Raw genomic sequence first — 22,577 nt, 5'->3', positions numbered from 1 at the left:
AGTTATGAGGAAGCGTGTACTCACTACGGTATCGGCTCACTGGAACATAGAAGGGAACAATGTGATATGTTGTTACTGCAAGCAATTTTAACCGGCTCAATCGATTGTCCTAGCTTACTCTCAGCCTTTTCATTTAATGCTCAACCTTTAAGAACGCGTCACACGCGCCTTCTAAATGTTCCCAAATCTAACTCAAATTATGCGCGAAATTCTATAATTCCACGCTTGGTACGTACTTATAACAATCAGTTCGCTGAGTTTGACTTATTTTACCTATCAAACAATAAATTTAAAAAGGAATTAAGAAACTATCATCGTAAAACAAAAAAAAAGTAGCTAACATCTAAATATGCATGCAATCATACACTCCCATTTACACACACACACATGCACACACGCTCACACATACTCATAAGCACACACTCACATACGCATACACACACACATACAATCATACACACACTGTTGTAATTTTATTTTATTATTGTATATACCTACATTTATTCTAACTCTATTCTGTTAAAATAGTTTAATTATAATTTTAAGTAATCTCTTTTGGCCTTCTGTTATACCTAGATTTAAATTTAAATAATAATTATGTATTTACGCTGTTGATTACTTTCAAATAAACAAAAAAAAAAAAAAAAAAAAATAGTGCTGTTTCCATAGATGACGGAAACAACGTTATCTGTGCGTGCCACTCTTTCCCTCTAACCACACCTCACCCCGAGAGAGGCCTGGTCAATGAATTTTACTTCAGATATAAAAAAAATTGTCAAAACGAAAAGTCAAAATTTCAAGTCGAAATTTGGAATTACGCCTATGTTTGACAAAAGAAAACATTTTTTTTACACAAACTAAAGAGTTAAAGACATTTGAAATGATTGTGAAGTAAAGTATTTTGTCACAACTAGATCATAATACATATAATATCCTAATTGTGATATAGTGATAAAATAGCAGGGAAAATAAGGGTAGTAAGAAGGAAGAAGAGCTAGTTCATGGCTACAAAACATAAGAGAGTGACGTTGCTGCCACCATTTGTCTATCCAAACATTAGTACTTATTTTGAGACCATGTGGTCTTATACTAAAACACTGCGTATGTATGTCTCGTTCTCGAAAGTACTTGTGCTGCTTTTTGTTCTTCCCTATCCTGAAGACATTGTTTATGTTTGATTTGAACTCGTAAACCTATAATAATAGAGCCTAAAATGTATTATTGTAGTGTTTCCGTGGTATTTAAATTAAAGGTCGAACTTCTTATTAGAAAACGTTTTCGGAAATCAATTTGAGAAAGAAAATACCCTATAATTTGTTTTTGTCTTTTCATCATCATCATTATCAACCGATAGACGTCCAATGAGTGGCAATGGGCAGGGCACCTAGTTTGTAAAATCGATAGACGCTGGGGTACCAAGGTGCTGGAATGGCGACCTCGCAGCGGAAGACGCATTGTTGGAAGACCCCCCCACTAGGTGGACGGACGATATCAGACAAGTCGAAGGGAGCCACTGGATTTAGGCGGCGCAAGACCGTGGCGTATGGAAGTCCCTACAAGAGACCTATGTCCAGATGTGGACGTTTATCGGTTGACGATGATGATGATGACATGAAAATTACATTTTAACTTGATTTTGATTTTGTGTAAATTACTTAGCTAAAATAATATCTTAGCTCCCCAGAAAATAATAATTGTAAAAGCTTCTCCGTACGTTTCGTGGCCGCACGGAATCGAACGGCCATCCTCTGCAAACTGTGATGCAGTGATGAGTTACGTGCGAACGCATACACAAACTCATAATTAGCTATCGCAATGTTTAGAACTCGCGACTTCATCCGTATGGACTAACCTAATATTTTACCCCCTCAAAGGTTGAATTTTCCAAAATCCTTTCTTAGTGGATGTCACAATAGCTATCTGCATGCCAAATTTCAGCCCGATCCATCCAGTAGTTTGAGCTGTGCGTTGATAGATCAGTCAGCCAGTCATTCAGTCAGTCAGTCAGTCAGTCAGTCAGTCAGTCAGTCACCTTTTCCTTTTATAGATTTAGATTTAGACTAATATTTTTCCCTTGACTTATTGCATTTATAATATTACTATGAATTAGTGTAGAGTAAAATTTATATAAGTCCCGCAAATTGCTAATGCGCGTGGTGTGCTAAGTTTCGAGCTGACTGTAGCAGAGACAACTCATAGACAAGTGACCAATTGTCAATGTCGTACGTAGGTGTCACCTGTCATGTGTCAACGTCAATTGATAGACTTAGACTTGTAAGATTTGGCCAGAGCCGTGCACACTAAGCTCATTGTATTAATATTAATTACTAAGATAATCCAAGTGTAAATATTAAAATAAAGCCAGATAATTTAAAGAAACATTATTTTATTTAACACAACGTTACATGGCGCAGCCGTTTTCGAACAAAACATCAGATTAAAACGGATTACAAGTTTGGACTGAACAAAGACAATGGCTGACGGGGCAACGACTACGATGCAAGGTGACATGTGTGGTGTCGAATTTAAGATGCCGCGAGGAATAGATCTGGAAGATTTGGATACGTGCTGGCAGCAGTGGCAAAAATTCAAGGATTCGTTTAAGATATTTATGCTGGCGGCGGGTTTTGAGAAGTTGTCTGAACCAAGAAAAGCAGCATTATTATTAAATTGCATTGGATCTTCAGCCCTGGAACTATACCTCAACGTATTAAAAAAAGAAGATAAACCGAAATTAGAGGAAGTTATCAAGTTATTCGACGAATATTTCAAGCCGAAAAGTAATGAAGTAATGGCAAGTTACAATTTTAATAGAAGAGTACAACAAGACGGAGAAAATTTTGACACATTTTACTCAGACTTAAGAAAACTGGCAGACAGCTGTAACTTTGGTCAACAAAAGGACAGGATGTTACGGGACAGACTCGTCATCGGCGTGAAACAGACACGAGTGCAACAAAAATTATTAGAAATTAAGGACCTCACACTGGACAAGGCACTGGACATATGTCGATCAGCGGAGCTGTCCAGTCAGCAACTTATGGTGCTACACAGCTCGGAGGTGAATGCGGTGGCAGCAGCAAGCACAACCCGGCAGCTGACTACCCCGGCGAGCAACAATAGCAAAGCTAAGTATAGTAGGCCCCATAATAATATTAATAATAAGAAAAATTGTCAAAATAATTATAAAAATAACTTGAATAAAAACAATTATCAGTGTAAAAAGTGTAATAAGGTACATGGTCCTAGGCAGTGTCCAGCCTTTGGAAAAACTTGTTTAAAATGTGGAAAATTAAATCATTTTAGTGTAGGATGTATGTCTAAGAATCAAAAGCTGGATAATATTAATAACATTCATGATTTATGACTAGTATACTCAATAGATTTTACTAAAAATGAATGGAATACATTGTTGCAAGTTGAAAATAAGAGGGTCTGTTTTAAGTGTGACACGGGGGCCCAAATAAATGTTTTGAGTTTGCGGGACCTTAAAAAAATTGTCGATGATGAGACAAAAATAAAAATGTCTGAGACAAAAACCTTAATAGAAGTCTTTGGTGGAGGAAAATTATTTCCTATAGGAAAGGTCACATTAAAAGTATATTCTAATAATAATATTAATAACAAGGAGTGGTTCAACACTGAGTTTTTAATTATTAATGAACCGGTTAGACCGATCCTAGGGCTAAGCTCTTTGGTAAAGCTTAGGCTCTTAAATACTAATAATAATATTAATACACTTACAAGTTGCACTAATACTAATATGAAAATGAGTAAAGACTCAATTGTTAATATGAATAACGAACTGTTTCAGGGAGTCGGGGAGTTTAAGAGCTCACTGCAGCTACGCATTCAACCTGGCGTGGAGCCTGTGGTGCGACCCCCACGGCGAGTGCCTAACGCACTGAAGGATCGCCTTGCGGACAAGTTGGAAGCTCTGGTGAAGCACAAAGTCATCGCGAAGGTCGATCACCCTAAAAGTTTTGTAAGCAACTTGGTTATTATAGAAAAGAAAGATGGTTCGCTTAGAATTTGTTTAGATCCTAAAGATCTTAATAAAGTATTAATAAGAGAACATCATTTGATTCCCACCATTGATGAAATTATAACTAAACTTTGTAATAAAAAGTATTTTTCAGTGCTAGATTTATCCGATGGTTTTTATAATATTAAACTTTCAGAAGATTCGAATGATTTATGTACATTTAATAGTCCATTTGGTTGTTATAAGTTCCTAAGAATGCCATTTGGTTTATCAGTAGCACCGGAAATTTTCCAAAATATAGTGAAACAGCCTTTGGAGATATTCCAGGCGTGATAGTGTACTGTGATGATTTGTTAATATGTGGTGAAACTGAACAAGAGCATGATGCAATATTAAAAAAGGTTTTTGAACGGGCTAGAGAACATAATGTTCGCTTTAATAAGAATAAATTTCAATATAAATTAAAAGAGGTGAAGTATTTTGGCCATATTTTTTCTGAGAAAGGTATGCAAATAGACCCAGAACGGGTAAGTGCAATTATTAATATGAAAAGTCCTAATAATAAAAAAGAGTTACAGATTTTCCTTGGCATGGTCAATTATTTAAGAAAATTTATACCTAACTTGGCTGATATTGCATCAACGCTTCAGATATTATTAAAGAAAGATGTTGAGTGGTTATGGACGGAAGTTCATGAAAATGTTTATAATAATATTAAAATTAAATTAAGCCAAGCACCCATTTTACAGAATTTTAACAGTAAATTGCCTATAACGATTCAGTGTGACGCATCAAAGAGTGGTCTCGGATGCTGTTTACTTCAAAATGGTAAACCAGTTTGCTTTGCTTCAAGAAGTTTAACACCTGCAGAATGTAATTTTTCCCAAATTGAAAAAGAGTTGTTAAGTATAGTATGGGCAACTAAGAAATTTCATTATTATATCTATGGTCATAAGATTACCGTAGTTAATGATCATAAACCATTAGAAAGTTTATTAAAAAAGCATTTACATGAGGTACCGTCTCCTAGACTACAGAGATTAAAGTTAAAATTATTAAAATATAATTTTGAATTTAAATATTTACAAGGTAAACAAATGTACATAGCAGATTTGTTATCAAGGTCGTATCAGGAGTGTAATGATACAGATGATTCTTATATGTATGAAGTCATACACTGTATAGGGTTAGCACAGAAATTAGAATGCACAGAAGAACAAAAATTAGTATTAATCTCAGAAAGTTCTAAAGATGAAGAGTTATTAAAAATAATTGAATTTATACAGAATGGTTGGCCGGACAAAATTTCTCATATTCCAGATGTAATAAGAAGTTATCATAAATTAAGAGCTGAACTTAGTGTGGACGATAATTTAGTCTTCTATAATGATAGGTTAATAGTACCGAAGAGTTTAAGATTGAATGTCATTAAAACTTTACATGAAGGGCATGTAGGTATGTCAAAAATGAAGCAGACAGCTAGAAGGTTGTATTACTGGCCTTATATGGACTCTCACATTGAAGAGTATGTTAAGAAATGCTTTCCTTGTCAAACGCATCATAATAGTAATGTTAAAGAGCCGTTATTATCACATAAAGTTCCCAACCTTCCATTTTTAAAATTAGGTATAGATATCATGGACTTTAGAAGGAAAAGTTATTTAGTAGTATATGACTATTATTCTAAATGGTTAGAGATAAAATACATATCCAGTAAAACTGCTACAAGTGTAATTAATACATTAAAAGATATTTTTAGTACTCATGGAATACCTGCAGAAATAATATCTGACCATGTTCCATTTGATTCGAGGGAATGTAAAGAGTTTGCACATAATTGGGGATTTAAATTTACTTATACTAGTCCAAGATATGCCCAAGCGAATGGTATGGCTGAAAGAGGGGTACAAATTGCGAAGAAAATGCTAACAAAATGCCACGAAGATAGAACTGATGTAAGGCTAGCATTATTACAATATCGGGCTTCTCCCGTTTCTGGTACAAATTTTTCCCCCAGTCAGCTACTAATGAATAGAAATTTAAAAACTAAGTTGATTGTTAGCTCACAATACCTAACACCTAAGTTAAATCAGAATGTAACTCAACAGTTTAATGATGTACAAACTAGAAATATAAAAAATTATAATAAGACAAGTCGATTTAAAAGTAAGTTTACTGTAGGGCAAAAAGTTTGGTTCAAAAAAGAGCCAAGTAAGAATATTTGGTCAGAAGGCGAAATTGTTAGATATAATGGATATAGAGCATATGTAATAATAGACAAAAATAATGTACAATATAGTAGAACCTCGTTTCATATTCGACCGGCGGCGTAGACTTTGTGTTTCAATCAGACAGGCTGTCCATCGCTGGTTGAATGGGTAGTTTAAGAGTCAATAATTGTAGTAAATTTAAGAAGTGTGGCACAATAATATTATAAAATTAATTAAGTAATAATTTATGTAAATTGTAAAATTAAAAGGGGATGATATAGTTATGTAAAATTAAAAGGGGATGATATATGTAAGTAATTTTTCAAAATTGTAACTGGATGATTATGTAGATATTTTTTTTTAAAAATAAAAGGGGATGATGTAGCAGAGACAACTCATAGACAAGTGACCAATTGTCAATGTCGTACGTAGGTGTCACCTGTCATGTGTCAACGTCAATTGATAGACTTAGACTTGTAAGATTTGGCCAGAGCCGTGCACACTAAGCTCATTGTATTAATATTAATTACTAAGATAATCCAAGTGTAAATATTAAAATAAAGCCAGATAATTTAAAGAAACATTATTTTATTTAACACAACGTTACAGACGGTATATTTTTATTTCGGCTGACGTCAAAATGACGTCATTTCGATGTTAATGAGACATGGTTCCATCGCAATAGCAATTTGCGGGACTTATAAATTATTTTATTTAGGTCTTTGTCAAAACTATGTGTTAGTAAAACTCAAATGCTGTGTTGCGCTAGAAAAACCGTACTGAGCTGCGGATGACAGAATAAATAAAAGTTTGGTAGTTCTGTTCTGTGTGCCGCGTGGAGCCGACAGCTCTCTGCTGCAGGCTAGTGCTGTACCACTCACTAGTTCTGCGTCGACTACCTATCGTAGAGAGAGAAACGCTTTGCTAAAGAGGGTTATCGTACACAATGTTTACAGGTTTCGTTGTGCCAGATCCTTTTTTCCGCGCACATGCACACTGTGGAATTAACTGCCTTTGGCGGTGTTCCCATTTGATTACAACATGGGGTTGTTCAAGGGGCGGACCAACCAATTGGTGGTTCCTCTGGTACTGCAATTGTTCATGGGCGGTGGTAATCACTAAACATCAGGTGACCCGCCTGCTCATTTTCTCGCCATTTTTATTTAAAAAAAACAATGTAGGTACCTTAAAAGTTAGGTAATGTACCAATATAATAGCTCTGTGTGCTTGTACAAAATGTGTGTATGTTTGTGTGTGCGTCGTTAAAATTATGATGTTGTGTACCTACATTCGTATTAAAATGACTACACAGGTGTATAAAATGTCAAAATTATCAATTAATTGAATTTGAATATGCTCGCGACTTCGTTCGCGTGGACTATACAAATTCAAACCCCTATTTCACTTAGGGGTTGAATTTTCAAAAATCCTTTCTTAGCGGATGCCTACGTCATAATAGCGATCTGCATGCTAAATTTCAGCCCGATCCGTCCAGTAGTTTGAGCTGTGCGTTGATAGTTCAGACAGCCAGTCAGTCAGTCAGTCACCTTTTCCTTTTATATATTAAGATGAACTAAAACTTTGTAATTAAATTGTGCTTGAGATAAATGATATTTTTGACGTGAAAGCACATACCTAATACCTTCTAAAGGCTTCCGACACAGTAAAGCTGGAGCTTTTAAGGTGCTGATAATAAAGCAGATCCAATAAATAAAGTAGGTCAGTCAAAAACCGCAAATGTAACCACATTGCCGCCACGTCTGCTCGTCCAAATAGCGAACCAGATGCGTGCGGTGTTAGATAAACTGTTTCAAAGCACTTTTATTGCTTTATTTTGTACACAATTTGCACACATTCGGTTTGGTTGTTTAATCATTTTGTTTTATTATAAAGTTGATTTATGAATACCTCAAGCAGACTCATTTCAATACCGGGGATATGTTTAGACGAAGTAAAGTCACAAGATATTTTTAACTGAAATATTTTGGACTGAAAATCGAAAGGTCGTCGGTTCAAACCCCGCCCGTTGCACTATTGTCGTAACTTCTTCTAGCACAAGCTTGACGCTTAGTTGGAGAGGAAAGGGGAATATGAGTCATGGCTAATATTCTTTTTAAAAAAAGTCACAAGATATTTTTATAAATTTTATGATAATGTTTTTCACTTCAAGAAAATCTCTAAATAATTTTAAATACATATCAATTACAGTTATTGTAGGTATATTGACAGTATTATTGAAAGAAGTTTCGATAACTGCAAAGTGTCGCTACTAGATAGCATTAACAGTCACTTCAGTACTGAGTGAACATACATATCACAAATTTCGTCACTGGCAGTAAGCGATACCGTGGCCTAGCTAGCGACCAGGGCATCGGGCGCAAAACCCAGAAGACGCAGGTTTGAATCCTGCTGGTTCCGCAATTTTTGATATGTATTTATAATTATTTAGAGTCACAAGAGCCTGAAAGTATTTTAGAGTTTAAACTATCGTGAGTGATTTCCATTATAAGTATAGGTTATCCCAGCTATACTCACGTAGTTATTTAAAGGTAGAGTATAGGTAACTGACTGTCTGACTGATCTATCAACGCACAGCTCAAACTACTGGATGGATCGGGCTGAAGTTTGGCATGCAGATAGCAATTATGACGTAGGCATCCGCTAAGAAAGGATTTTAGAAAAATCCACCCCTAAGGGGGTGAAATAGGGGTTTGAAATTTGTGTAGTCCACGCGGATGAAGTCGCGAGCATAAGCTAGTAATTTATATTCAGACTAGCTGACCCGCCCCGGCTTCGCTCGGGTGGAATTTAGAAACAAGGTGGGGGTTGAATTTCAAAGAAGCCTGGAACACGTATTTCTTCATCTGTGACCGACAACCCAAATACCAATTTTCGTGCAAATAACTTGAAAAATGACGGACTTTCATACAAACTTTTATCCCCTATTTAACCCACTTAGGGGTGGAATTTAGAAAAATCTTTTCTTAGTGGATACCTACTCTTTACAAAGAACACACCCTCAAAATTTCATATCTCTAGGACCAGCGGTTTAGGCTGTGCGTTGATATATATGTCAGTCAGTCAGTCAGGACTTTGAATTTTATTTATATAGATAAACTTTTACAAGTGCTTTTGAATCGTCAGAATAATATACCATTGGCTCGGAATGCCGTTCCTACCGAGAATAACCAGCAAGAAACTCGATATATCGATATCTCTCGACTATATCGATATGCATCACTGCTCGTTATAGAGCGCTGCGTGTGGCTGCGACACCTTGCCCGGGGCCTTTCATAGCCGCAATTACTGTGAAAATATACTAATAACACTTGCACGAAACTCACAAAACATTCTTAATACTAGGTACTTAACTATTTATGCTGTATTCATTGACTTAGGTAAGTATAAATCATAAATCATAAATCCTTTATTTTGCTAGAATACATGTCACAATGGTAGTTAATTTTTAAGGTAAGTAAGAATCAATGTAATCGGCCATTTCTGGCGCAAATTTTTTTCTATTATAACACAATTAATAAAATTCTAATAATTATTAGCATAGTTAAATTCATTAAATTTTAATTATTTTTACAATCTAAGTCAAGTTTAATTCTATATATTATATATTATAAGAGTCAACTTAACCTACTGTGCCAACATTTCATTGATTGAATAAAAACATTTATCTATAAGCCATATAGGTATATTGCTTCGTAAGGACAGGGCCATTGAACAAGCAAAATGGCACCGACTCATTGGTCCTAAAATGTTTATTTAGCACCAATGCAACTTCAGTGACGTCTGGATTTCAAACGGCTCGTTCATTAGTTAGTATCTAAGAGGTGGCGCTGATTTATTTGGTTCCAAAACCGTAAAAAAATTTGTTCGCTTGGGCATATCTTGTCATTTATATCGATGGCTGTATTACTACCGTAGTTTGCCGTAGTTTGACAACTTATGACGTCATCTGGGGCGAACTAAACGGGTCAAGCAAACTTTTTTTTTCAGTTTACAGAATTCATGTCAAAAGCTTGGGAAATGGTCGTACGTATAGTTTGTTACCAAGCCAAACGCTTTGTTTCCAAAAAAATTCAACACTACTTTCTCTAACTTAGTAGGTACTTTACCAAAACCAGTTTTCTTTGCGTACTTAGTAGTGTAGTGAAGTCGGGCCAGTATTCAGCGGCGCGTGTCGGTGACAGGATGATCAGTGCGCGCTCCACTCGAGGGCCCTCCGTCCGAGGCACGCCTGCCCTCTCCGGCCTCCCGTCTGTTACACCTACACTACACTATACCTACACTATGATTAATGGGAACATTGTTGCATGTAGACCACGCAACTACCTGCGACATTCTGTCTAGATTTTTTTTTAAAAGAATAATAGGCATGTTAAATGACTAATATTCCCCTTTCCTCTCCAACTAAGCGACAAGCTTGTGTTACAATTAGGTGCGACAATAATAGTGCAACGGGCGGGGTTTGAACCGTCGACCTTCCGGTTTTCAGTACACTCCTTTGCCGGTTGAGCTATTGCAGCTGTCTAGATATTATACTAGGCAATGCAACTTCGTCCGCGTGGATTACGGTTCTAAAAACCCTGTGGGAACTCCTTAATTTTCCGGGAAAAACTATCGGGAAAATCAAAGTAAAAACCTAAATCCACGCTGACGAAGTTGCGCACGGGGGGGGGGGGGGGTTTAAAGTGGAGATTGAATTTCAGTTATATCTTGTACTGGAACAACAAAATTTGATAAATATTTATAGCTATAAACTACCGCTGTACAAAAAATCACTACCTACATTTTATTATTAGGTACAGTCCAAGGCCCTATTATATGATACCGAGAGGTCTCAGTTCGGGGCGAACCACTAGTAGGCATATTAGTATGGATTAGGATTATTAGAGTGGATGTTACAGTTTAGATTAACCTCGTCAGAAGTGGACGCCTATCTCATGGCCTCGTCTGTCGGGCCTGTGCAAACGTCGCCGCGTGCCGACGCATGCCGCCCGCTGGTTATGGTGGACGAAACTTTGGCCCGCCATTATGAAAATCGATTTTGCCACCAACTGTAAATTATTTTGCAATAGATACCAATTAGTTTTGATTTTTGATAGATTGTTCGAAAAACCGATATGCCGGCACCACACGCTTGTGACAAACAGCGAACAGCAAGCGTGTGGACTATGGACGGTTGTTATCGTATGCCAACGCTTTGGAGCGTTCCGATTGGCAGGTAAGCCATCTGTGGTGCTTGCCGATGCTTGCTGTACTACTTTCCGTCTTTCCAGTACCAGTGCCAACGCGAGCGCCTTGCATAACGTCACTAAGCAGGTTCGCAGATAATTCGGTCGGCTTATATGTTGTTTGCCACGAGCGTCTGGCGCCGACAATAGAATTTCGGGTTCCCATGTCGTCTCATCTCATCCGATCTCTATTACGCGCTTCTCTGAGGTTTCTGCAATTTGTTTATCTTTTGAGTCAGCTAAGGAAAACTAAAGTATACCTCCTTTATTAGCATAAACATTACGCTTATTTGGCGGAAAAGGCTAATTATTATAGTTACGTTCATCATACCTTTTAGATCATCATAATCATGAACAACCCATCGTCAGCATAAACATGCTGGTCATTTTTGGTAGACTTCACACACCTTTGTAGACATTATGGAGAACTCTCAGGCATGCAAGTTTCCCCATGATGTAATTTTCCTTCACCGTTAAAACAAGTGATATTTAATTACCTTCTAGATGTTTCTCAAAAAACATGTTACATTTATGACAAACCGGCTCGGCTCTACTCACGTATTTAGTCAACGTTAGCCGGACTAGTTTCGAACCCATCCAGGATCCTTTCTCACAGGGACTTAGTTCTAGTCGACTAAAAACGTGAGTATTGCAGGTTTGTTACATGTATGATGGAAATCACTCACGGTATAGTTTAAACGCCAAAAACATGTTAATTAAAGGAGATCGCCCGCGAATGGGCCCTCTTTTGTGGCGTCGTCGTGTCAAAACTTAAATTATTAATAAAAAAATGTGTTAATTACGATTATAATATGTTTTATTACAACTTTTCTTTCACCCTATCATTGAAAATATCCACAATTACAATTAGAATTGGAAACATCCATTTATTTTGAAGAAGTATTAATAAAATACAAGCAATATCAGCAACATAAAAAATAAGATTTCTTTATAACCAGGGTGAATAAATGGAAATCGTTTGCAGAATATAAAAAGGTAATTATTTGGGTACAAAATAAAATTAAAAACATGGTGACATAACAATTATATTGGGGGGGCCCAAAGCTCCTAAGAAAATGGGCAATCTCCTTTAATTAGTTTATGAAGAGTTGGATGAATTTTCGATCAGCGTCCAATCAAGGTTAATAACGGCGATGTTGGAGAACAAAGGACATAACAGCGACCGAAATGTGACGTCACGGCTCACGTCGCTTACACGCATTATTTCCGACGGGCCATGGAAATTGCGGGTAGTGAAAATAATAGTTTTTTTAGTTACGTATATAGTTTGTGGCAGTCGCCACATGTTGACACCATATGAGACTTCTCACACTCATAAGACAGGGTCTTATGAGGGGCAATCATACGATTCGAATCTAAGACGCAAAGCTCGAAGCATATTTTTGAACTTGTGTAAAAACAAGTCTAAAATTGACTATGAAATCTTATCATAAAATACTAGATGATGCCCGCGACTTCGTCCGCGTGGATTTAGGTTTTTAAAAATCTTGTGGGAACTCTTCATTTTTCCGGGATAAAAAGTAGCCTATGTCCTTCCTCGGGATGCAAGCTATATTTGTACCAAATTTCGTCAAAATCGGTTGAACGGTTGAGCTGTGAAAAGCTAGCAGACAGACAGACAGACAGACACACTTTCGCATTTATAATATTAGTATAGAGTATGGATGGATTATAATATTAGTATGGATATGGATAGTATGGGTTTCTCGTTCCGACCAAGTCTATTACGATTTTAAGTTTGCCTAAATGAGCTTTGACCTCATGAAAGGCATGAGCCTATCCTGCGATAAAAATTATAAACGAATAAATCTTCCTTGTTGCAGCCACCACGTCAGGCAAAGACAGGCGATCTCCAGAGCAAGAGGAGAGCAGGTCCTCCCCCACCCCTGGCCCACCCAGCCCCCAGAACAACGGCACTGCTGGTAACCATCTATTACTTACTTATTCACTCACTTAATCACTAGCTTGCTTGGTTTAAAAATAAAAAAAAACTTTTTTATTTAACTAGCTTATGCTCGCGACTTCGTCCGCGTGGACTACAAAATTTCAAACCCCTATTTAACCCCCTTAGGGGTTGAATTTTCAAAAATCCTTTCTTAGCGGATGCCTACGTCATAATAGCTATCTGCATGCCAAATTTCAGCTCGAACCGTCCAGTAGTTTGAGCTGTGCGTTGATAGATCAGTCAGTCAGTCAGTCAGTCAGTCAGTCAGTCAGTCACCTTTTCCTTTTATATATTTAGATAACTAGTCATATGGATTTCATCATCATCATCATCATCATCAGCCTGTGGACGTCCACTGTTGGACATAGGCCTTCCCTAAAGAGCGCCACCACACCCGGTCCTCAGCCTTCCTCATCCAGCCACTTCCCGCCAGCCTCTTTATATCGTCGGTCCATCGTGCTGGAGGGCGTCCCACACTACGCGGGCTCCACTCAAGGACTTTCCGGCTCCAACGGCCATCGCCTCTACGACAGGCATGACCTGCCCACTGCCACTTCAGCTTGCTAATAGTTTGGGCTATGTCAGTGACCTTGGTTCTCCTGCGGATCTCCACATTTCGGATCTTGTCCCTCAAGGAAACTCCTAACATAGCCCTCTCCATAGCTCGCTGAGCGACTTTGAGTTTGTGGACAAGGCATATGGATTTAGGGCTTTAAAAATCCCGTGAGAACTATTTAGTGAGACTGTCACCCGTGATAGCCTAGTGATTGACACGTCAGGGTGCCAGCCAGGTAACCTCCCAGTGTGCCTGGGTGCTGCTGGCCCCTTTTGGATGCATCGGGCATCCGAGGGGAAGAGCAGCATTCGGGCCGGTGCTCCCCGGGAACATGGCTAATAATCTCTCTTCGGGGATATTGTTGGCTATGGGTAATGACCTGGCTGGGCGGAGTTTTCTCCGCGTGCCCCTCTGACTAGCAGAGGGCACAATGGACGAAGCGAAGGTAAACGCGGGCGACGTGTGCGGGAGCTCCGCCTGCTGCCTTGGCGGAGGCTCTGAGAGGAGGCCCGTGCTCGGCAGTGCATTGGCGATAAGTTAATGATGATGATGATGATTTGGTATAATAATTTCAGTCAAGCGAAAGCCGAAAAAGTATTCAAAAGTCAAATGATTTATTCAAAATAGGTAATTAATAACTCTTTTTGATGGTCAGATGTTGGATTTCTAAGATATAGTGGTGATAATTATTACTCAAACTTAAAACTAAAGCTACGAGGGTTCCAAAATTATTATTATTAACTTAAAAACTTACTTATAAGACCACCAGGGCTCATGGTTGCACCAGGGATTTCGTAAGAAGCTGCCATACTCCTTCCAGTTTAGCCCTCTTCACTTACCACCAGGTGAGATTTGCAGTCAAGGGCTAACTCGAATATAATTTAAAATTAAAAAAAGAATCAGATCAGCTAGGTGATTTGCTAGCCACTCAGCTCATTTGAGATGTGTTTTTAATCCTTTGAAGGTTTTCTACAAAAAAATATTTTTATATCAGTCAAAGAAGCAGCAATGTAGAACCAACCAAATGTCAAATGAGCTCGGTGGCTATCATTCAGTGTTAGACACTGAGTTAACAAATCATCCAGCAGGTTCGGGTTCGATTCCCGGTAGGATATGAAATCAGTACCCTTATTATAAATGCGAAAATATGTTTGTTTCTTGGTTTATTGCTTTGTTGTTTTCAATCACGTGGCAACGGTGCAACCGATTAACGTGATTTTTGCATGGGTATAGACTATAGATAAAGACCTGGAGAGTGACATAATATGCTACTTTTTATCTCGGAAAATTAAATTCCCACGGAATTTTTAAAAAACTAAATCCCACGCGGACGAAGTCGCGGGCATCAGCTAGTCCACCATAAACAATTAACAGCTTGTTTTTTGTCCCCAGCCACTCTCTCATCAACGGAATCCTTATCCCCGCCGTTGCCCGAAGGCTCTCGCTCCGCTCCAGCGCTGCAGCGCTTAAGAAAATTCCTTTCAGCGCTGCAGCAGTTCGCTTCAGACGTCAGCACAGACACTGGGGAACGCGTGCGACAGTTGATTTTCAACCTTGTTGTAAGTAAACATAGAGTCCAAGGTACACAAATTCCTAAAGGCTCTCAGGCCGCGCCAGCGCTGCAACGCGAAAAATCCTCTCAGCGCTGCAGTAGTTCATTGCAGACGTGAGAACTTAGAAACGACACTGGCAAACATGTGCAACATTCAATTTTCAACTTTGTTCTCATAAGTATAAAATCTATTTTACAATATTGAAAAATGTTATAGAAATAGAGCCAGCTGCGTAGCACGTTGCTACGGACCCCAGAATATTCAAATTCCAACATCAATGCTACGGACGTTCAATTCGCGCACGCCTACGCGAGCTACGAAGTTTACCAACGGGTTTTTTTTGTTTATCGTAGCAGCTTTCATTTCACCCATTGCTCGGTGAAACTCACAGAATTCTCTGTTCTATGAAAGTGTATCACTACTTTATATTATACTAGCTTATGCTCGCGACTTCGTCCGCGTGGACTACAAAATTTCAAACCCCTATTTAACCCCCTTAGGAGTTGAATTTTCAAAAACCCTTTCTTAGCGGATGCCTACGTCATAATAGCTATCTGCATGCCAAATTTCAGCCCGATCCGTCCAGTAGTTTGAGCTGTGCATTGATAGATCAGTCAGTCAGTCAGTCAGTCAGTCAGTCAGTCAGTCAGTCAGCCACCTTCTCCTTTTATATATATAGAAAACCAACAGTGTTTGTTTGTTGGTTTGTCCTTCAATCACGCCGCAACGGAGCAACGGATTAATGTGATTTTTTGCATACATATAGTTAAACACATGGAGAGTGTCATAGGCTACATAGACTACTTTTCCGGAAGCTTTTTTCATTATTCCGGAAAATGAAAAAGTTCCCACGGGTTTTTTCGGAATCTAACTCTGAAAGCATGTACTCCCGGCATCAGCTAATCTGGAAGATATAAGAAAAAATCTAGTGCTAATAGAAGTTAAGAGTGATATTTTCATCTTTCACCAGGCGGGCGTGGTGAACATAGAGGACTTCCAGGCTGGCGTGCAGGAGTGCACCAACTACCCGCTGCGAGCCTCCGTGTCGGGCTTCCTGAGGGCCCTGCTGCCTCTGGCGCAGAGGGACTTGCACGCGAGAGCACGGAGGGTGAAGCAGGTAAGCATGACAATATCGTTATATACTTAGAGAGCGGTGATAGCCTAGGGGCTAAGTTTAAAGACCACTGCCACTTATAACTCTAGTACTATCAAGGCAAAAGTGAATAGAAATCTTCTAGGTAAGAGCACTCCTTAATTAGACTTGTCGTCAAACACAAGCCTATTCTGTAATAAAATTCGGCCAAGTGCGAGTCAGACTCGCGCACTGAGGGTTCCGTACTACAATCATCGGCACGTCCACGTGGTCGTTTCCTAATTAGTTCTGCCATAAAAGAGGCATCTCCTAGGCAAGCGCGCTCCATCTTATAGGGTGCACCATCACTTGCCTGCAGGTCTGCTTGCAGCCAAGCACTAGTTTATAGTTAAAAAAAAGGGTGAACAATTGAGATGAAGACTTTTTGAGGATTTGTACAAATTTCACCTCAGTAGACCCGGCAGGTCAGTCAGTACAACAACGTGGTGTTCTTTACAGACACCTCTGCAATACATCAGATCACACGAGCATCTTATCTTGGAGTCTGGAGGCGACAGCAGTGACATCTTCGCGCCGCAGCAAAGCGGCAACGAAGCGGCAGCCAAACGGCGCGCAAGTGACCCGTGAGTTGATATTGTTTTATACTCTTCACTATTTATTATCTGTTTGTTTTTACCCGAAAAAATTTCGGCCGCGGTTTGTACTGCATCTTTTTCAGCCCACACAGTAAAGCGTATGAAAGCCGCCATTTTGATTTTTCAAGAATTTCATGCCAGTGACACTCGCGCCATCGAGACGAATCTAATGACGTATTAGTCATCAAAATTGGTTGAGCCATTGAGTAGTTACAAGCGGACATAGGAACGGACATACATACATATCAAACACATAACCCTCCTTTAGGCTTTGCCGCTTTCGGATAAAAAGAGAAGCTTCGCTTGTGTCGGATGTCCTACATTTTTGTTTTCTTATTTTCACAAGCGAATAGGTACCAGCACAAAGTAATGAAGCTCCTCAAGGTTAATATATTTTTTGGCAAAAAAACCATTAAAAGAGTTGAGATACGGGATGACAGTTTGACAGGGGCACATTTATCTTTTTCCATGTTACAATCAAACACCGAATGACACTTCAACATGGTTATTAAGTATCACAATACGAAGCAGCGGCGCACCGGGATTAGCAAATCTAGAAAGACCAAAGAAATTTTATGTACTAGTTCGTAGATGTAATAAGAATTATTCCCTCCTATATCGCTGAGAAGGACTTACTCGATCAATCAAAGAGAGTTTTAAAAATTAGTTCTTGTTATGGACTTGTTATATCACGACTATCGTGAAATAAATAACTGACATGGAATGGAAAATACAAATAAACATCTCTATTGCTAACTACAATATTACAGAGAATAAGTATTTATAAATAAAAGTTATCTAAATATACAAAAGGACTGACTGACTGGCAGCATAAGCTGGTAAGAAATAAGATTGTTTCTAGTAATTTTTACTTCAATTTTTTTCTTTTTAATTTTTTTCTTTAAAGCCTCGTATCTCAATTGCGACTTATGAATTTTTGGTCGACGACGCGATGGGACGATTTAGTCAAAATTCAGGCGATAAACAATAAAATAATGGTCACAACAGACACAGGTGACTGTCGTAGACAGCCCATTTGCGCCTCACACCACCGCGGACCGCTGAGTTGACCCATCCAAATGTAAGGTCTAAGCTAGACTTAATGCTATGAACTTAAATATCTCTAGCTAAGCTTTTAGTGAGAGACTACTATGTATAACGACTAGATTATGCTCACGACTTCGTCCGCGTGGTCTACACAAATTTCGAACCCCTATTTCACCCCCTTAGGTATTACTTAAAACAAAATTTTGAATGATTTTGCGCTGTACACTGACGATCAGTTGCTACTAAGGCTACTCTACTTAAGAGTAATTATCTATTCACTAGCTTATGCTCGCGACTTGGTCCGCGTGGAATACACAAATTTCAAACCTCAATTTCATCCCCTTAGGGGTTGAATGTTCAAAAATCCTTTCTTAGTGGATGCCTACGTCATAATAAATGCATGCCAAATTTCAGCCCGATCCATCCAGCAGTTTGAGCTGTGCGTTGATAGATCAGTCAGCCAGTCAGTCACCTTTTCCTTTTATATATTTTGACTAGCGTCATCATAATCATCATCATCATCAACCAATAGACGTCCACTTGGGCATCTTGTCTTGTAGGGACTTCCATCTTCCACACGCCACGGTCTTGCACCGCCGCCATCTAGTGGCTCCCTGCGGATCGCTTGATGTCGTCTGTCCACCTAATGTATCCATCTAACGTGTGTTAGATGTTTATAGCAACGTATAGCATCGCTTCTGTGGTGGAGCGTCGAATGTTGGTCGCTTGTCAGTCGCACGCTAGGGACATGTCGACAAGTTTTTGCGGTACAGCGATGAAACGCTTTGTTTAGTGACGTGTTCTAACTTGTGTCAGATGTTTATAGCGACGTATAGCATCGCTTCTGTGGTGGAGCGTCGTGTGTTGGTCGCATGTCAGTCGCACGCTAGGGACATGTCGACAAGTTTTTGCGGTACAGCGATGAAACGCTTTTGTTCCATGGTGTGACACTTAGTAAACTATAATAAAATTCGTTAAATCAGTACCCTTATTATAAACGCGAAAGTGTGTTTGTTTGTTGGTTTGTCCTTCAATCATGTCGCAACGGTGCAAATGATTGACGTGATTTTTTTGCATGGGTATAGGTAAAGACCTGGAGAGTGACATAGGCTACTTTTTATCCCGAAAAATCAAAGAGTTCCCACGGGATTTTTTAGAAACCTAATTCCACACAGACGAAATCGCAGGCACCAGCTAGGTAGAATATAATTCTGCACAACCTGCGTGGCAGCTCACCGCACACTGTTCTAATAATTTTCGGTCCGCCATATTGGTCCGCCATATTTACAGCTAAATGTTAAAGTTCGCGCCTTGCCAAATTATGCCATAACTCACAGCGAGACAATACCGCGGGATATTTCATGTAGATGCCAATAAAAATGTGTTAAATAAAAAACCAGCCAAGTGCGAGTCAGACTCGCGCACTGGGGGTTCCGTACTTCAGTCCTATTTTTTCGACATTTTACAGGATAAATCAAAAACTATCACTACCCATATTATAAATGCTAAAGTGTGTTTGTTTGTTAGTTTATTGGTCTATTCGTTTCCGGACACGTACTGTAAAGTTTGTGCTAGGAGTAGATACAACAATAGTGAAACGGATGGGATCTGAACCGGCGGCGACCTTTCGGATTTCAGTCCGCTCTGAGGAGGATTACAAAACAAACAAGTCACAAGTTAAGCACGTCTCCAAAAAATTCTTCTGTAGCTTAGTTTTTAAAAACGATTCTCACCTTCCTAATAGATATCCTTTTGAAAGTCAAATCTGTTATCAAGGGCTTTAATTGTTGTACCTAGACACATTTAGGTATTTTAGAGCGTTGGTAAAAAGTTTAAAGTGGGGATTTGTGCGGCTGATTACTTTCCTAACTGTCATTAAACACACGTTCACCCGCGTGTTCATATGTCGCTGATAATTTTTGGATCGCAATTTGTGTTAGAATAAACCCATTTTCACATAGAACTTTGTTTCAAATGGAAATTATGGCTTTTTAGGGTTCCACAGTCAACAAGGAACCTTTATAGTTTCACCGTGTCCGTCTTACCGTTCGTCCACGGCTGACTCACTGACTGACTGATCTATCAACGCACAGCTCAAACTACTGGACGCATCGGGCTGAAATTTGTAATGCATATAGATATTATGACGTAGGCATCCGCTAAGAAAGGATTTCTGAAAATTCAACCCCTAAGGGGATGAAATTGAGGTTTGAAATTTGTGTATTCCACGCGGACGAATTCGCGAGCATAAGCTATTGAATAGATAATTACTCTTAAGTAGAGTAGCCTTAGTAGCAACTGATCGTCAGTGTACAGCGCAAAATCATTCAAAATTTTGTTTTAAGTAATGATTTTAAGCTTATTTTGTGGTTTAACAACATATTTTAATGTACATATTTATAACGGGTAGGTACATACCACGATTAATTTTTGTTTTTATTTGTCGATATTCCAACCCAATTGTACGGGCCCCGTCCCGTCCGTGAGTCCCTAATTTTAAGTAATTTAAGTAATTTAGATTTGCACTAAAGGCTACCTTTGAGTGGATTATGTAGATATCGTAAACGGATTCGAGGGCCATCTGCCAAGAGCGGCAGGCACTGGTACATTATGTACAGAAAACTGAAGCCAAATGGTCGATTAAACAGTGGACTCTCACAGCGCGGCGGACTCATGTCCCGATTATTATTTATTGCCGATTGCACAAACTATAGCGCGCCATGTTTCTGTGTGGTACAAGACACCAACTCACTCTGAAAAGTCAAAGTCAAATCATTTATTCAAATTGGGTACTATTGTACACTTTTTGATGGTCACTTGTTGAATTTGTAAGATGTAATGGTGATAATAATAAATTACGTAAACTTAAAACTACGAGGGTTCCAAACGCGCCCAAGTCTGAGGCCCACAACAAACTCGCCGGGTATTTTTAGGGTTCCGTACCTCAAAAGGAAAAAAGGAACCCTTATAAGATCACTTTGTCGTCTGTCTGTCAAGAAAACCTATAGGGTACTTCCCGTTGACCTAAAACAGATTTATTTTTATTTTTATGTATAATAGTTTTTGATTTATCGTGCAAAATGTCGAAAGAATACGACTATAATACGAAACCCTCGGTGCGCATGTCTGACTCGCTCTTGGCGGGTTTTTTTAATTTTTATTGTTACCACTTTCACTCCAAAATCACTTAAACTTATAAGAACTATCACAGCTTTAACTTTTTAACTTTAACTATTGAACAAAAATTATTTTGTGTAAAATATTTTGTGAGAGAAAATGGACCACATTTCTAATGCAATTGCACACAAATTGTTATCTCTATCAAAATATTAATAACTAGCTGATCCCCGCGGCTTCGCCCGCGTAGATTTAGGTTTTTAAAGATCCCGTATAGCCTATGTCACTCAGGAATAATGTAGCTTTCTACTGGTGAAAGAATTTTTAAAATCGGTTCAGTAGTTCTAAAGATTACCCCCTACAAACAAACTTAACGACATTACCTCTTTATATAATATACAACGGGCCGTGCAGCAGAAATCGTAATATTTTAATTTCGCCATAACTTCAAAACCAAACGTCCAATTTTAATCATTCAAAGACCAAATATTATCTCCATAAACTGTTCTTAGTGATGAAATCATTTATTTTGATAAGGATTAATAGCATGAGTAAAATAAACGCGTTTAAATGTAGTCCAAAAAAAATTCAAGATTTTTAAATAAAAAAATGGTTGCTGTGCCTCACTCGACATAGATGGGTATAGTGTGTCGCGGACTTTTTTGTAGATATTTATAAGATCTACAATTAATTAGAACATTTTATGGTTCTATCTTTTATAGTTTAGGCAGCGTACGCAAAATAAGTAACTTTTCTGGTTGATTTTTTACACCTTGTGTCCGAAAAACCCAAATATCTTACGGAACCCTATTTTTTTCCAAAATAAAATATAGCCTATGTTACTCGTGGATAATGTAGCTTTCGAATGGTGAAAGAATTTTTAAAATCGGTCCAGTAGTTTTTGAGCCTATTCAGTACAAACAAACAAACAAACAAACAAACAAACAAACAAACAAACAAACAAAGTTTTCCTCTTTATAATATTAGTGTAGATGTAGATATTCAACATCTGAGGCGACTGGGTTTCCGTGGCAGTTCGCTCGCAGCCAGGATGCAAAAAGCGGTCTTGCTGGACTCGGCTAGGATAGTCCGCCGATTTCTTCACCTGTCGCCCTGACCCCCGGCCGTTTGGTCTCCCCTGCCGGGGTGTAATCCTCCGCCCGGTACAA

At 38.7% G+C, this 22,577-nt stretch overlaps 2 protein-coding genes across 2 annotated transcripts in view; one reads left to right on the top strand and one right to left on the bottom strand.

The window, feature by feature from the left end:
- The window catches only part of LOC117983680 (protein 4.1 homolog), a 202,280-nt gene that overhangs the window by 138,692 nt on the left and 41,011 nt on the right, over nucleotides 1–22,577 (bottom strand). The gene's annotated exons all lie outside the window — the stretch shown is intronic.
- nvy (CBFA2/RUNX1 partner transcriptional co-repressor nervy) overlaps nucleotides 1–22,577 on the top strand; it is a 90,969-nt gene that overhangs the window by 60,656 nt on the left and 7,736 nt on the right. Inside the window, exons 3-6 of the mRNA XM_034970300.2 lie at nucleotides 13,286–13,384; nucleotides 15,356–15,522; nucleotides 16,487–16,633; nucleotides 17,108–17,232. Coding sequence (XP_034826191.1) covers nucleotides 13,286–13,384; nucleotides 15,356–15,522; nucleotides 16,487–16,633; nucleotides 17,108–17,232 — 538 coding nt within the window. The remainder of the gene's footprint in view (nucleotides 1–13,285; nucleotides 13,385–15,355; nucleotides 15,523–16,486; nucleotides 16,634–17,107; nucleotides 17,233–22,577) is intronic.

Source organism: Maniola hyperantus, chromosome 7 (assembly GCF_902806685.2).
Source record: "Maniola hyperantus chromosome 7, iAphHyp1.2, whole genome shotgun sequence".
NCBI classification, from domain to species: Eukaryota; Metazoa; Arthropoda; class Insecta; order Lepidoptera; family Nymphalidae; genus Maniola; species Maniola hyperantus.
Note: the sequence above shows the minus strand (reverse complement) of the source record. Positions and strands in the feature narration are given on the sequence as shown.